The 17,386-nt window shown below is 43.8% G+C and overlaps 1 protein-coding gene across 3 annotated transcripts in view; it reads left to right on the forward strand.

Annotated features, from left to right (window-relative positions):
- Positions 1-17,386, forward strand: part of SPTLC3 (serine palmitoyltransferase long chain base subunit 3) — a 122,791-nt gene that overhangs the window by 79,679 nt on the left and 25,726 nt on the right. For all 3 annotated transcript variants that reach the window (XM_075446257.1, XM_075446274.1, XM_075446264.1), the window contains one exon: positions 11,162-11,267. In XM_075446257.1, the coding sequence (XP_075302372.1) occupies positions 11,162-11,267 (106 nt within the window). The remainder of the gene's footprint in view (positions 1-11,161; positions 11,268-17,386) is intronic.

Below are 17,386 nucleotides of genomic sequence, written 5' to 3' on the forward strand. Positions count from 1 at the left end.
GGGGGCTATACCAAAGATTCAGATGGTTATATCAAGCACATCATCCAAAATAGTCTTTGAAGTATAATTTTAGTATAGGAATCACACATTAACTTTGCAATCATATAATTATCTTCTAAAAGACTCATACTTTTTAACTTTTATTTAGTTAATGCTGCTGTGGTTACTCTCAGAGACATTGTGACTGACGTTGATGACAAGAGCTTGTTCTTTTCCTTTATTCCCCACTGCAATTTCACTTTCCATCCCCATTGCTGTCACCAGGCAGTGATTGCAATAGAGGTTCAGAAGCTAGAGAGGTGGTGAGGAATGAGAAAAGAGGTCTGATCACCTTTGTTAATAGCTAATACAGTCCCTTCTCTTTATTAAGTGTTGTGTTCAGCCCTGAGGTGAGCAAAAATGAATTATGCATATGCTGTAAAAGACCTAGGGATCTGGTGGAATGAAAAGCACACTATAATTATAATATAAGGTGTTGTTATAATTAATATCTATTCATAATTTGGGCAAGAAGCAATTTCTGAAGATTGTTCAAGAATTATAGATCATCTGAACCCACATGTTTTTACCAAAGTAATTATTCATACATTAGCCTGTAACATACCCCAACTTGGTTCACTTCCACAAATCTGGATATGCTAGGCATGGTTGCTATACCAGTCTTTCCTCAACTCTTGCTTAATTTGCTCTGTGTCTTGTCCCATTCAAACTTAGGTTTGCATCACATCTTGTAGGATGCCCTCTCGCTACCCAAATCCAAATGTTCTCAGCCTCTCCCCCCCATCTATGCTTCGTGCAGCCTAGCTGGCTTGTGTTCCTTCCCACAGCATTTCAAAGAACATTCCAGTTTGAGGAGTGTATTACTCTCAACTGCTAGCAAAGCTGTGAAGACATCACTTGGAGCTGTCATTCTTGCTTCAAGGAATTCTGTCTCTAACCATCCCCCAATACTTCATTTCACTCTCAAGAACCTGATACCTAACCAGCCTCTGCTTGCGCTAATGATAAATTATAGCTTTTGAATAATGTGTGCACCTTAAAATAATAGTGACCTATCCAAAAAGCACTAAACAAGCACTGGAAAACATAGTGCATTTAAGGTTCTCAGTGGAAGCCCACCCAGGTTGCTTTGGAAAAACTCATTGCTTTCTAGATAAGAGATCTGATTTGCTAAAATCAGTCTTGTATGCCATCTCTGAGATATCACCTTAACTTATTTCAAAATGAACCTGGGGAAACTTATGCAAATACTGTTTGGAATTTGAGTGTCAGCTTTTGTCATGACAATTTTGTAGGCCTTGAGTCTTAACCAAAGTTGCACTTAGAGAGCACTTCACGTGAAGAAGATTCTGACATTTATGCTCTTGCCCTTGGCCCGCTGTGAGTCTCTCAGTATGTTAGTTCCATGGTTAGAAAGTTCTTTCTTTTGAATGTTTTTTAATGAGTTACACATCACCAACAGCTTTTAAAATCAGGTGTGCAGAAATATATGTATGTGCCTTTTGCTTTGGAGAAAATAGGATGTGTATAGGAGGAGGATGTCAGCAGAAAGGGCAATCCAGCAGGACTGCCTTTGTAGGATGCCCAGTTTCAACCAAAATGAAGCAGACAGCCTTGTTCTCTGTGGATCTGTCAGACAGTAGTATAATAGAAGTCAGTACAGTAAATTAATTAACCAAAACATCTAGCTTGCTTTGGGAGAGTTCTTTTCAGTTGGGCAGGTGCTTTTGTATTTTGTTAGATCAGAGCTCTGTTGCTTATGCTCCTAGATTAGCCTTCTTGATAATGTGTGGATATGTAGCATACACACGAGCATGCACACACATGAACGAATTGACAGAGTATGTTAGTGCTGCCATTGTCATGCTTATGAACATGTGAATTAAGCCATTATGCATGTCATACTGCTTGATGCGGAAGAAAGGTTTCTTATGCTATATCGGCCCTGTGGATGAATAGAAAACTTTTCACCTTGAGTTACCACTTACAGATCTTTAATAAGGATTAATTTCAGCATCAGGTAATAATTCTTTGTGTCATACTTTTTAAAATCCTTCTCTGTATTGTTGCTGTGTCAAAGGCTTGGCTAGGGCCCTTTGAGCAGTTGGAACAATTCTCCAGCAAGGTGCAGCAACAAAGAATAAATCTGAGTTCTGTTCCAAAGAGGATTAGGGCTTAATGTGCATTTCGTTCTTACTTGTGTCCATGGAGCCAAGTTGTGTGCTGGCATGAGTTGGCTCATCTCCTTTGGAGCTGTGCCAAGTTACACACACATACTGTTTGACCTAGAATTACCCTACACTAAAGACAAGAAAAAAGATGCCAAGCTGTACCACCACTAGTATCTAAAACATGATTTCTGTGCAGGAGAATCAAAAATTCAAATCAGGCAGCAGATTTTAAGTTACCTTTTTGCTATTAGAATGCAGCTTGAGACAGCAGAGTTTTTTCCATGCTCCTTGTTACTTACATCAGCCTCTTTTGAAATGCTGTGTAACACCCTTGATAAAACTGCCTAGAACATATTTACTTTGGCTTCAGCTTTCTTGGTTGCACGTGTGGAATAGACATTGGGAGAAGGGTGAGTTGTGAATGTTTGTTTGCAGTTGTTATAAATGGTTATCAAAACGAGGAGGAATAATTATGTAGCAATTTAGTGAAGTAATGGTATATTTTCTGAACCAGCTCCTTCCTGAATATTGTACAAAAATCATGCACAAATGTGTGCTGCTAACCTCCCTTTCTAACAAGCTTGGCACTGTAAATCTCTCTCCCCTCCCTCTTTTGCCCCTGTTATGGAAAAACTATTTTTAAAGGAAAAATTATAGGAAGCTCTGTTCTATGATAAAAATATTTCACAGAAAAGAGAGTAGAACCTGCCATTTTAAACTTGCTACTGAAGCACATTCATCTTTCAAAGGCTATGCTGTAGCTAATTCTGTGAAACTATGTTATTTGATTTCAAAGCGTATAATCTGTAATACTGCATCTATTTGTCATTACACAAAAGTAAATACTTGTGTTTTTTTCATTAGTAAGCCAAGAAGTAATCTCTACCTATTACCTTAATCATGTATAATATAATTTGTATTCTTACAAAAGTTAATGAAATTCTGTTTTAAGCAGTGGGTAGCTGTCCTAGGCATTACATTTTCACAAAAATCCTGAATAGTTTTTCTAGAACAGATGAAATTGTTAGACCTCAGTGCTTCTCCTAAGTAAAATAAAAGGCATCTGGATATTTCTGCTTTTTGACAAAAACATTGCATAGCTGTATGGAAAGATTTTCAAGCCATAAGGTGAATAATGGAACAAATATGTGCTGTGGACCTGTAAGTCCATTTTTATTTGGACATAGGTATGTGCCTTGCATCCTGACTCCCAGTGAACAATCCCTTCCTTGTAAACAGACAGGAATTTACAGGCCTGGGCTGAGAAAAATGCACAGGCACGCACCTACAGATCATTTATGTGAGAGAAATTTAAGAAAATACTCCATTTCAGCCCTATGACTAATAACTACTGAACAGGGCATTCCCCTCCCGCAGGCTCTCTTTAGCACTATTGCTAGTCCTCACCCTGACGAGGTCACGGCAGTATACCACAGGGTATTTAGCCTTTGAGGGACATATTCTCTTCCAGGGACTTGTGAGTTTTTTGTGGATGCTAGCAGAAAAGCTCAGCTCCATGGAGCCCCTACTCTGAGGAATGGGTGTAGGGGGATTTTTAAATTTTTTTTATATATTTTAGGACCTGAGCAGTCCTAAATTTATCCAATAGTTAGTAGGCTTAAATCATTCTGACCTGCCCATAAAGCAACTGCCTTTTGTCTCCCCTGCTGTGGTGTGGTTACCATTTCCCAGGCAGTGATTTGTTTAGGAAGGGAGAAAAGAACTACTTTCCTACACTTGAAATGCAGCCAGCAGCACAGTCCAACAACTAGTATGCAGTGGGAGGAAGGTGGGAGGCTAGAACATCTCCCCATCTCTGTGGCAGTAGTGGCCTGGCCTTGGTTAGTTTTGTGCCAGAAAGTGTCTGATGTTATCCTTACCAGGCCTGGTCTCCAGCGACCCTCTTCCACCCTCCCTAAGTGACCCATATGGGGGTTCTTCAGCTGTATGGGGGCTACACTCTAGGGTGGTTTTATCTCCTGACCCAGGGAGAGACTGACTTATCACCTGCTCTTTTTTATTTCTAAGACAATCTTTTATTAATAGCATATACGTTAAAGCGCTTTTTCAGAGTCTCTGACCTTTACCATGGTTAAATATTAGCCAAAATCCCTTGACTCTTCCAATAAAAGTTGAAAAGCAAAACCAAACAGCTAACCATTAGAATCATAGAATGCTTTGGGTTGGAAGGGACCTTTAGAGGCCATCTAGCCCAACCTCTCTGCACTGAGCAGGGACATCTTCAACTGGACCAGGTTGCTCAGAGCCCCGTCCAACCTGGCCATGAATGTTTCCAGGGATGGGGCCTCTACTACCTCTCTGGGCAATCTGTTCCAGTGTTTCACCACCCTCATTGTAAAAAATTACTTCCTTATATCCAGTCTGAATCTGCCCTCGCTTAGTTTAAAGCCATTACTCCTTGTCCTGTCACAACAGGCCTTGCTAAAAAGATTTTCCCCATCTTTCCTGTAGGCCCCCTTCAGGTACTGGAAGGCTGCTGTAAGGTCTCCCAGGAGCCTTCTCTTCTCCAGGCTGAACAACCACAACTCTCACAGCCTTTCCTCGCAAGAGAGGTGCTCCAGTCCTCAGGTGATCTTTGTGGCCCTCCTCTGGACCCGCTCCAACAGGTCCATGTCATTCTTGTGCTGAGGGCTCCAGAGCTGGACGCAGGACTGCAGCTGGGGTCTCACCACAGCAGAGCGGCAAAATCATCTCCCTTGACCTCCTGGCCACACTTCTTTTGATGCAGCCCAGGATATGGTTGGCCTTCTGAGCTATAAGTGCACATTGTTGGATCATGTCCAGCTTTTCATCCAGCAGTACCCCCAAGTCCTTCTCAGCAGGGCTGCTCTCAATCCCTTCATCTCCCAGCCTGTATTGATAGCAGCGGTTGCCCCAACCCATGTGTGGGACCTTGCACTTGGCTGTGTTGAACCTCATGAGGTTCATGCAGGCCCACTTCTCCAGCTTGTCCAGGTCCCTCTGGATGGCATCCCATCCTTCTGGTGTGTCAGCTGCCCCACTCAGCTTGGTGTCATCTGCAAATTGCTGAGACTGCACATCTCACTGTCTAAGTCATTGAGGAAAATGTTAAATAGCACTGGTCCTAGTGCGGACCCCTGAGGGACAACACTTTTCACCGGCATCCATCTGGACATTGAGCCGTTGACCGCTACCCTCTGGCTGTGACCTTCCAACCAATTCCTTATCCACCGAACAGTCCACCCATCAAATCCATATCTCCCCAATTTAGACAGAAGGATGTTGTGGGGGACTGTGTCGAAGGCTTTACAGAAGTTCAGACAGATCACATCCATAGCTCTTCCCTTGTCCACTGATGTAGTCACTCCATCATAGAAAGCCACCAGGTTGGTCAGGCAGGCCTTGCCCTGGGTGAAGCTATGCTGGCTGTCTCAAATCACCTCCCTGTCCTCCATGTGCCTTAGCATAGCTTCTAGGAGGTTCTGCTCCATGATCTTCCCAGGCACAGAGGTGAGGCTGACAGGTCAGTGGTTCCCAGGGTCCTCCTTTCTACCCTTTTTGAAAATGGGCATAATGTTTCCCTTCTTCCAGTCACCGTGGACTTCACCTGACTGCCACGACCTTTGAAATATTATGGAGAGTGTCTTGGCAACTACATCAGCCAATTCCCTCAGGACCCTGGGATGCATCTCATCAGGTCACAGAGATTTATGTATGCTCAGGCTCCTCAGGTGGTCACAAACCTGGTCTTCCCTTACAGTGAGGGGGACTTTATTCCCCTGGTCCCCATCTTGCAGTCCATCAACTCAGGAGGGATGAGGAGAGAGGTTGCCAGTGAAGACTGAGGCAAAAGCTCAGCCTTCTCATCGTCTGTTAATACTAGGAACAGTATCAATCAATTAATCAGCTTGTGATTTTATCAAGGGTTTTCTGTTCCAGCAATTCTAGGTCTTATGTTGGTATCAGGTGCAGCAGTTTTGGGTCTTATACTGGTTGCAGGTGAGAGCCTATCTTTGCTCATTCAGTGGACAGATGAGTGTGTTACTAACTACATCCCAGTGAATTCTGTTTGTATCAGCCTGTTGAGAAGGTGCTGTACAAGGCTTAGGATTTATTTATCCTTTCTAGTTCTACTACATTTTTCCTATATAGCATCAAGCAACTCAACTGCAGTTACATTTTTGGGTTTAGATTTGCAATTGGATGAGCAGTCTGTGGGCATGTCGTGACTTCACACAGAAAGCAGGCCACATGGAAGAAAAATTTCCCGTTCTCTTCATTGCAAGGGCACTTCAACATGCAATCAGAACAAGTGATACTACAAGGAGGGCAGGCAATTGCAAGGCAGAAAGAAGCACCTTGGTTATATTAAAATGTGACCTCTAATCTGGTGCTTGAACCTGCATCTGAAATGGGGATCACAGTAGCACATCCCTAGCTCCTCCTTGCGCACCTTTTCAGACTGTTGTGAAAGTGGTAAGTGTTTTTTTGGGGATCTAACAAATCAGATGGTTGAGGACGGAAGTGTATCAGGTGGATGTGAGCTGTTCAGATTTCCATATAAAATACAGTTTCCTGCTTGGACAACATTTGAGAATTTATGTTAATCCAACTCCGGCACTTCTCAGTCTACTCAGTCAAATTAATGCTTTGGAGTTCACATATGCGTGCTAGAAGGACACATTGAAGAGAAAACACAGCTACCTGGAGGAGTTGTAGTTAACACTAAAAAAAATTTCAGGCAGCAAGAAGGCCCTCATCTTTCAGTGCAAATACATTCTCTAACAAAAAAGAAGGAAAGAAGGGAAAAAAAGAAGTGGAAAACTGTAAGTGCATGCCTTTAAGCAAGCAAGCAATTAAAACAGGGGGGAAACGAAAGAGATAAATGAACAGGTAAAAATTAACAAAAAATCTCCTTGGTTGCAAAACCCAAAGAGTTTGCAGTGGCTTAGTACAAAATGGCTCCTTTTTTTTTTTTTTTTTCATAGAGGTGTAAGTGTCCATTGAATTTAACAAGGGAGGGCAGTGCTATAGCTATTATAAAGCAGGATGAAAGGCACATTACCCATGAAGATTTTTCCTCCTTGAAGCCTCTGGCCACTATCAGAGACAAGATTATTGCACCAGATAGGTGGACCACAGCCTAATCCAGTTTAGCGTGTATTTCCCTGTGACACATACAGACGCTGCCACAGAGAGGAGACTAGTATATCCTGCTCCTAGCATGCTGTGTTTGCATTTGCCCTCTCCGATTTGAGAAAGCCATGTCTGACCTGCCAAGTGTGACTAGGAATCTTTCCTGAGCAAGTGATCTTTACTTTCAGGGGGATATATATCTATTGAAGGGCAGGGAGGGGAGTCTCAGACTGTTAGCATGGCTGCAGTAATCACCATTCCCACCACTGCATTACAAATGAAGTTATTCAAAGCTGTGATTTCAGGGAAATTACTCCAGAGATGCTTTTGTTGTTCAGATCTGTGCCAGTAGTCACGGACTTTTCGAAGACTAGTTTTCACTAGAATGAAAACCACCTTCTACAGTCCTACAGTTACTGATAAGATCAACAGAACCCTTGCAGCGGTTTCACTTTGTTGCTTTAGGGAGATGAAAGGAGGGACTGCATTTGAACTAGCCACTCGAGTCACCCCCCAAGAGGACTGTGGCCAGGAAAGGTAGCAGCGAGGGGAGAGCAAGAGAAGAGGCAGGTGTTGCAGCAGATGCACTGCAGGCAGGGGAGAGGTGGTTGTATGGGAGGCTGAGAAGGGACAGGTGGCGACAGAGCCTGCATGAACTTGCACGAGAGAAACCAATAAAATGAGAGTGGCAAACACAAGGTGAAAGAAAGAAGAATGTGATAAGGGTAGCAGTAGTCTGTTTATTTTAATTAAAAAGGATTCAGCTGACATTACACAGGAGATTTCCGGCCCACACGGAGGAAAGGTGATGACATCCCCAGCATTGCAATGGAAGTCTGAGGGGTGGAGACGCCGTGTCTCCCTGTGAGGAGGCACTGAGCATGCCTGGGAGAGGGCAGGGGCCCCTCCAGGAGCCTGGAGTCCCACCTGTACTGGAGGCAGCGTGACACACAGCTGCCCGCCCAGGTCCGGGCTTGTTTCGACCCACTGGCAGTTTATGTTGTTGGCATTTCTGTTGAAGTAACTCTGAAGGATCCCAAACAAGGATAATGCAAGTCTATATCAAATTCTAAAAAGCCTAAGAGATCCACTGTCCCCACTTAAGGAACTTTATCCTTCATATATAGACAATATGCTATAGGGAGAAGGTGGAAAGGGAAACAGGGATGGATTTGATTGTGCTTTGACTAATTAAAGTGAAATTCTGAACACCATCTCCTAGGCTGGTGATTGGTTGTTAGCCATTACCGCATAAAATCCTGGGCTAGTGATGGTCAAATGAGGAAGGACAATTATTTTCCCCATAACTTGTTATTCAAAATGGACTTGTGCAACTCATCATCTCAATGTCCCAGTGTTTCACAGTCTAACTATATTTAATGGGCAAATAAATTCATGTCCAAAAGTCACTTGGGGTTGCACTGTTGATTTTCCTGGTGTTCAGCATATCCCTCTTTCTGGAAAGTTTGAGCACGAGCTCATAGAGACCACTGCATCTTCACTTTGAATAACAGAAGCAGCCTTTTGGGGGGAAAATTAAAGGTGATAGATTTTCTCTTCCTCCTGACTTCCCCTTTCCAAATGAGGCACTACAAGCACAGAGTAAAAAGATCAGCAAAATTCATTTGCACTTAAACAAATTATATGTTGACTGTTGCAAGCCTAAGAAAGGATCACACATACATGATTTTCAGAATGAGACATCAAAACCAAAATGAGATAGCCCTGACCCTGCAAGAAGACCTGTCCTTAGCCTTTATGCCAGCATGACTATGTCATGTGTAATGTCAGGCAAGCTCATCCCTCAGAGGTTCTTCCCTATGTGTGGTGTCCTGTTCCACACTAGTTTGGACAGAGGAGCTATTCACATTCATGTATTTTTTAAACAGCTCTATTAATCAGAGTTATATACATTTCACTTCTTTCTATCCTCTCCTGTTTCCTTTCTTTCTTCTCATGTGCATGTATGTTAAAAAAACTGAATCTTCAAGCCATGATTTTAGCTCTGAGGGCTGGGCGAACTGACTTTCCTGAAGTCTAGAACCAGCCTGGACTGAAAGGTGGACAGAATACTGAATTGAAAGTTGCTGTGTGATTCAGAGGAGGGTTTCAAAGGTCGCAAAAGGATTTAGATGACAATGACATCCATAAAGAAATAATTCAGTGTGGAAAAGGGGGTGTCCATATTTTGTTTTGAGTGAGCTTTCTGTCATCCTGGGGAGTCCTTTAATGCTCAGAACTCAAAAATATTTCTGAATATTACCTGCTTAAAACAAAAGAGAAGGTCAGCAGCTCTCTTCTATGAAATATGCATGTTCTGCAAATGCTCTGCTGGGTTATGAATTCCCTTTTTAAAGCAACAAGGAGTTTATTTCCTTGGTTGCCATCTAGTGGAAACTGCTGTCTGCATTGTGTTATTCATAATAACATTTCCATCTCAGATCTCATTGAGCTGTGCAGATGATTGAACCGTGCAGACGATTGAGCCGTTGAAATAAGGGGCAACTTACAGTGCATGTTTCGTGCTTTGTAAATTATAGCAAGGTCTTGATAGGTCAAGAGATTACATGGTAAGGTGCAGAGTGGCACAGGTGTTTCTGATAAATTTATCTTTCACCTGCATCAGTAAATGGTACTAGCAAGAGGTGAGGTATCAGGATGGAAGGGTTCAGGCCATAATCTGGCCATCTCTCAGGTCATAGATTATTCATGATGGACAGTTACTGTGCAAATGGCCTGGCTCCAGTCAGGCAGAAACCAAACTATAGGTCAATACTAATACATCTAAGGTGTATTTTCTTCACTTGGGACAATTGTATTTCATAGATTAGCCTTGTACTATTTTAGAAGGTTATAACAACTGCATTAAGATGTGTTGCTGAAATAGTGGGGTTGTACTGTGCCATTAATTTTCTCAACCCACAATTTCAGCTGATCTGCACTGTTCCTTGGGGTATTGTGAGTCTCTGTAAGATGTTCTTTGGAAACATTTTGAGATGTTGATCCAGATTCCTGAAAAGTGTCAGAATAATTCATTTTGGAGAGTGTTGATTCATGTGGAGACACCAGAATGCTGGTTAGATTTCAGGTCTGCATTGAGAGTCACATTTGTCTGACCCTTATTCCTGTGTAGCTTTTTCTTACTTCTTCCATGTTTTTAAAAACTTCAGTGGCTTTCCTTCAGGAATTTTATTGGATTACCTACACTCAAAGGGGTGGGTAAGCCCTTGAGAAAGCAGCTAAGTTTCCAACATTGTTCCAGGCTTCCTTATATTAAAGTCCTGCCAGTGCCAAGCATTTTGGCACCAAATTAGTATATCCATGCTGTGTGCTTGTATCCCCTTGCCTCGTGCTCTCTCATCAGCAATTTTTCATTCACTTTCCTTATGTGGCTGCCATCCTGACGTGCTTCATGCAGGCTGATCCAAACATTTGCTGAAGCAGTGCATGTTATTCATGAGCTCATGCTGATGTTGGAAATCAACCGAAAACTCACTATTTGGAAGCCTTGGGACAATATGAGTATCAGCAACCCATACAGAGAACAGCTGGCAATTAGCATCAGTACTTAAGCAAAGTGATTCCCTTTTGCCTTTAAATAAAGATGTGTGCCAAGAATTTCTAGAAGTTTCTCAGATAAGGTGCAAAACTTCGAAGATTTGTGTAACTCTCCTTGTCACCAGGTTGCATTCAGGCAAATTAAATCAAACGTTGGGTCTTGCCCACTAAAAAAGGAAGTTTATCCTCAAGACACATTTTTTTTATTCTTCTTCATTATAGGAAAAAATAGTGCCTAGTAGAAAATCAAAAGTTCTTTAGAGACACCTTTGTTAATGTTTTTCCTTCCTCTTTTTTCTTATTTTTACATAAAGATATGCAGAGCCTTGAAAAGTTGCTGAGGGATGCAATAATATATGGGCAGCCTCGAAGCCGCAGAGCATGGAGGAAAATTATCATCCTAGTGGAGGGCATTTACAGGTATGTTTGTGTTTTAGAAACGTGAGTAATCTTTATCATTTCTGAGAACAGAATGATATATTGAGTGAAGCAAACACTGACTCTAGGTATCTGAGAGAAATCTTAATGAGAGTGGAGGTTACAATAACATTTTGTGATCTCATAAATATGTTGATTTCCATTACATCTGTCTGAGCCCTCATTTAACTTACTCCAGTTAGATCCTGTGCGTTATTCTGAACCTTGATTTAGCAAATCACTGTGGAATGGAAGATGTACTCTGAGAGCAAGATATATATTCAGCTGGTGTATGTTGTCACAAATGTGATAAAATTCATGGAGAAGTTTGTCGAGTAGGTGAGGAGTTTGTCGAAGTGAGTAAGCTGAGTTTTCTAGAGTTCTTTGTTAAGCACAGGCAGATCAAAAGACAACTATGCAGAACTAATTAACTTCTGCATGCCCAGTTCTTACCCAGCTGTTGGAATCTAAAAGCTCAGGCTAGACATAGTCCAAGTGATACCAGCACCTTTCTAGTATTTAGTGCTGAATCTCACACTTTAACAGGAAAAAAAATTAAAAGAATGGCTTTTGAAGAATTATATTCTTGTAGCCCCAGTCCCTGGAGGAATGTGAATGAGAGGAATGCCTTTGAGAATCCAACAGATAATGTCAGCATCAATAATACCATGTAACTATAGAACATCCTAGTCAGATAGCTCTGGTTCACTAGTGGGGCACATCTTACACCCAACCAGAAATACAAACCATCACTAGAGTTGAGCAGCAAAGCAGAGGCACCAGTCAGGCTCACTATCCTGGGCTTCGTCCTAGCAACCACTCCAGCCAGGAAAAGGTTACTGGGGAGGCAGCCATGGGCCTGGTGCATGGCATGGAGGAGAAGCCACTGGTGGGCAAGGAGCTGGAGCACAGAGAGGTAGAGATCATGAAGAGGAGGGAAAGGCTGAAGAAGCATAGATCTGGACAGTAAGAGTGTTTGTAGGGATCTAGGCAAGGCTACTGTTGCAATGCGGGGGAGGTGGGGGGGTGGAGTAGGAGGATAGTTTTGAGAGTAGCAACACCTGCATCAGAGAGAAGGGAACCAGAACCACTCATTCGCAGGATATGACATGGTTTATGAAAGCAACATTAAACTTTATATGTAGGGATCATATCATGTGTTGCTGAAATACAGCCAGTCTGGATGGGCAGTTGTTTATGCCATTTTATCGAGAAATTCTAGCACAGTTGGGCTGATCAGCTTTTTTCATAAGGCATCTTTTATGATCTCATGTCATCACAACTTCATAGTTGTCAGTGCTTTCTTTTCACCTAACATTTTCCATGTGCAAAGAGAAAAAATCAGTCCTTATCTAAACACCTGTCACTCAGAGATGAAACAAGTTGGCAGCACATCAACTGATCCAAAGCAGACTGAATATCTCCTTTCAACCAGAATAAACAGAGCAAAACTGCAAATAAACATAGTTTGGCACTACTAAAAGAAAGCTCAGATTTAAGGACTTTGATCATGCAGAAATTAAGTGGACCACCAAAATTTTACTGACAAATATTTCCACCAGCCACACAGCCTGCAGAAAATGCTCCAGTTGCTAAGCTTTGTTCACTTTTAAATCCTTTACCCTGGATATTGGCCACTAGGGAGCAAAAAGGTAGGCTGGTGACAGACAATGATAGATCAGTGCGAGCAGTGGGACAAACCCATTGTCAGATATTAGCAACTGTAATAACTATAATTATATTTTCAGATGTATATTTGATATAGAGTTTTCTTTTCCTCTAGTTTTGCAGTTCATTTTCAAAGGAAATTTCATTCTCAAAATTTCAAAGGACCTTCTGTCAGAATGAAAAATAAAAACATGTTAAACCTCAGAGAACTTCACTAAAAAGGAACCATAAAGTTCCTTCAGCCCCATAACAGCTGAATAATGTTAAGATCACTCATGGCCTGAGTGTCCCTGTTTGTGAAACGGATAAGCAAAAATAAAAAAAGCTTAGCTCTCTAATAGTCTCTCATTGGAAGCTAGCCCTAGCAGTAGCTAGGTAGGTTGTTTAGTTGTTTTCATAGTCAAAGCAGATCAGAAATTGAAGATTGTGGTTTGGTTGCAACACAAGCCTGCTCTGACTTGAGGGAGAATACCACCACACCCCACCACATTGTACCCCTGCCATCACTGCCAACCCGAGATGCACGCAGCTGATCTGTCCTCACAGCTATGCTAGGTACAGACTCACAGGCCATGTAGACTAATCCAGTAAGTAGCTAATAACAGAATCACAGAATCACAGAATGGTAGGGGATGGAAGGGACTTCTGTGGGTCATCTAGTCCAACCCTCCTGCCGAAGCAGGGTCACCTACAGCGGGCTGCACAGGACTGCGTCCAGGCGGGTCTGGAATATCTCCAGAGAAGGAGACTCCACAACCTCCCTGGGCAGCCTGTTCCAGGGCTCCGTCACCCTCAGACATGTTCAGACGGAACTTCCTGTGCTTCAGTTTGTGCCCATTGCCCCTTGCCCTGTCGCTGGGCACCACTGAAAAGAGTTTGGCCCCATCCTCCTGACACCCGCCCTTGAGATATTTGTAAGCATATATTAGGTCCCCTCGCAGCCTTCTCTTCTTCAGGCTGAACAAGCCCAGCTCCCTCAGCCTCTCCTCGTAGGAGAGATGCTCCAGTCCCCTCACCATCCTCGCAGCCCGCCGCTGGACACTCTCCAGCAGCTCCTCATCTTTCTTGAAGTGGGGAGCCCAGAACTGGACACAGTACTCCAGATGAGGCCTCACTAGGGCAGTGTAGAGGGGAAGGAGAACCTCCCTCGACCTGCTGGCCACACTCTTCCTAATGCACCCCAGAATGCCATTGGCCTTCTTGGCAGCCAGGGCACACTGCTGGCTCATGGTCAACCTGTCGTCCACCAGGACACCCAGGTCCCTCTCCACAGAGATGCTCTCCAGCAGGTCCGCCCCAAGCCTGTACAGATGCATGGGGTTGTTCCTCCCCAGGTGCAGGACCCTGCACTTGGCCTTGTTGAACCTCATCAGGTTCCTCTCTGCCCAACTTTCCAGCCTGTCCAGGTCATGCTGAATGGCAGCACAGTCTTCTGGTGTATCTACCACTCCTCCCAGTGTGGTGTCATCAGCAAACTTGCTGAGGGTACATTCTAACTCTTCATCCAGGTCGTTGATGAAGAAGTTAAACAAGACTGGGCCCAGTACCAACTCCTGAGGGACACCACTAGTTAGCGGCCTCCAACTAGACTCAGTGCTGCTGATGACAACCCTCTGAGTTCTGCCATTCAGCCAGTTCTCAATCCACCTCACTGACCACTCATCCAACCCACACTTCCTGAGCTTCCTGATCTGCAAACCTGTGTCAACATTCAAACTGCAAAAGTAACTTCATCCCCTGCACTTCCTTCCAGCCCATACTTCTTGAGCTTCCCTAGGAGGATATTATGGGAGACAGTGTCGAAAGCCTTGCTGAAGTCTAGGTAGACAACATCCACGGCTCTCCCTTCATCTACCCAGCCAGTCATGTCATCGTAGAAAGCTATCAGATTGGTCAGGCATGATTTGCCCTTGGTGAATCCATGCTGACTACTCCTGATAACCTTCTTTTCCTCCACTTGCTTGTTGATGACCTCCAGGATAAGCTGCCTCATCACCTTTCCCAGGATGGAGGTGAGGCTGACCGGCCTGTAGTTTCCTGGGTCCTCTTTCTTGTTCTTTTTGAAGATTGGAGTGACATTGGCCTTTCTCCAGTCCTCGGGCACCTCTCCTGTCCTCCAGGACCTCTCAAAGGTGATGGGAGTGGCTCAGCAATGACATCCACCAGCTCCCTCAGCACTCGTGGGTGCATTCCATTGGGGCCCATGGATATGTGGACATCCAGATCGCTTAAGCGATCCCTCACACAGTCCTCCTTGACCAAGGGAAAGTCATCCTCTTTGTAGGCTTCCTCTCTTACCTCCGGGGCCTGGGATTCCTGAGGGCCTGCCTGGACACTGAAGACTGAAGCAAAGAAGGCATTCGGTAGCTCTGCCTTCTCTGCGTCCTTCGTCAGCAGGACACCCACCTCATTCAGCAGCGGCCCCACTTTGTCCCTAGCCTTCCTTTTGCTGCTGATGTAGTTGAAGAAGCCCTTCTTGTTGTTTTTGACATCCCTTGCCAGTTTCAATTTCAGGTGGGCTTTGGCCTTCCTCGTCGCATCCCTGCATGCTCTCACCACATTCCTGTACTCTTCCCAAGTGCCCTGCCCCTCTTTCCACGTTCCATGGACCTTTCTCTTCCACCTGATCTCCACTGGAAGCTCCTTGTTCAACCATGCAGGTCTCCTGCCTCCTTTGCTTGATTTCTTTCTGAGGGGGATGCACCGCTCCTGAGCATGGAGGAAGTGACGTTTAAACAGCGACCAGCACTCTTGGACCCCCCTGCCTTCGAGAGCCGTGGCCCACGGGATTCCTCCCTGTAGCTCCTTGCAGAGGCCAAAGTTAGCCCTCCTGAGGTCCAAGGTTTTGATCCTCCTTCTCGCCCTGCTTCCTCCACGCAGGATCCTGAACTCGACCATTTCATGGTCACTGCAGCCGAGTCTACCTCCAACTTTCACATCCTCCACCAGTCCCTCCTTGTTTGTTAATACAAGGCCCAGCAGAGCACATTTCATGTGCAAAAGAAAAGCTAGAGAAAAACAAACTCTTACTTTTTTTGTGTGTGTGTTCTATCCTTTCTTGGCCCATGAATTTTGAAGGAGGCAAAGATTTTCCAGCTCCATACTGGCTAATGTTAGTTTTCTTGAAGATTTGCCAGACGCTAAATTAACGTTCATCTAGAGGGTTTAAGAGGAGGTAGACTGTTGTTAACGTATTCTTCTTACAACCGTTAATACTGCTCTCCCCCCCACACCCCTTAAAGGTCTTCAGACACAGCTAATGCAGATTTTAAATAACTTGGTCAGAGACATGCTTCAAGTTAAACATCTTGACTTGCAAGTTTGGCTTGGCAAATTTTTACAGAAATGCTTTTTCCAGAGATGCAAAAGAAACACTAAGCTTTCCTTATTTAAAAAAAAAAATCATTATAGGGGACACCGTAGTCTTAGTACAGTGAAGTGATAGTGTGGGAAAAAAAAAATGCCTTCTGTTTCCATTAGGACTGTGATTAAGTGTTTACACTGTGCATATGTCCGGACTTGCCAGCTGACAAAATTCGAAAAGGGTCGTTGTTAACCAACATGATCAGTTCTGGAAATTAAACCATTTTTGAAATTATAAGCTGCAGATATTACTTGTTTACAACTGGAGGCAGAATTGGCCCTTCAACTTGGGAAGCACTCAAGCTATGTGTTACAAGAATAGCAAGAAGTAGATGTTTGTTTGCTTTTTAATGTCTCTGTTATCCAGTTCTGGGCTCCCCAGTTCAAGAAAGATGAGGAGCTACTGGAGAGAGTCCAGCAGAGGGCTATGAGGATGATGACAGGACTGGAGCATCTCTCCTGTGAGGAAAAACTGAGGGAGCTGGGCTTGTTTAGCCTGAAGAAGAGAAGGCTGCGAGGGGACCTTATAAATGCCTATTAATATCTCAAGGGTGGGTGTTAGGAGGATGGGGCCAAACTACAGTGGTGCCCAGCGACAGGACAAGGTGCAACAGGCACAAACTGAAGCATAAGAAGTTCCGTCTGAACATGGGGAAGAACTTCTTCCCTCTGAGGGTGACAGAGCACTGGAACAGGCTGCCCAGGGAGGTTGTGGAGTCTCCTTCTCTGGAGATATTCAAGACCCGCCTGGACATGGTCCTGTGCAGCCTGCTGTAGGCGACCCTGCTTGGGCAGGGGGGTTGGACTAGGTGATCCACAGAGGTCCCTTCCAACCCCGAACATTCTGTGATTCCGTGATTCTGTGAAAAAAAATTCATCCAAAGTAAACGTAACTACTAGTGAAAGCTGGTTCGTAACTTGGGACTAGCCTAGGAGCAAATATATTCCACTTGTGTTCCAAACTGAGAGAGACAATCTAGCCATCAATCTTCCATACAAAAAGCATGAACAAGTTTTGGCAGTGTCCAGGGCACAAGTCAAACTGACTTGCTAAATCATATTTCTGTTATTTAAATTCCAGATAATGTTTT

Source organism: Opisthocomus hoazin, chromosome 2 (genome assembly GCF_030867145.1).
Source record: "Opisthocomus hoazin isolate bOpiHoa1 chromosome 2, bOpiHoa1.hap1, whole genome shotgun sequence".
NCBI lineage: Eukaryota > Metazoa > Chordata > Aves > Opisthocomiformes > Opisthocomidae > Opisthocomus > Opisthocomus hoazin.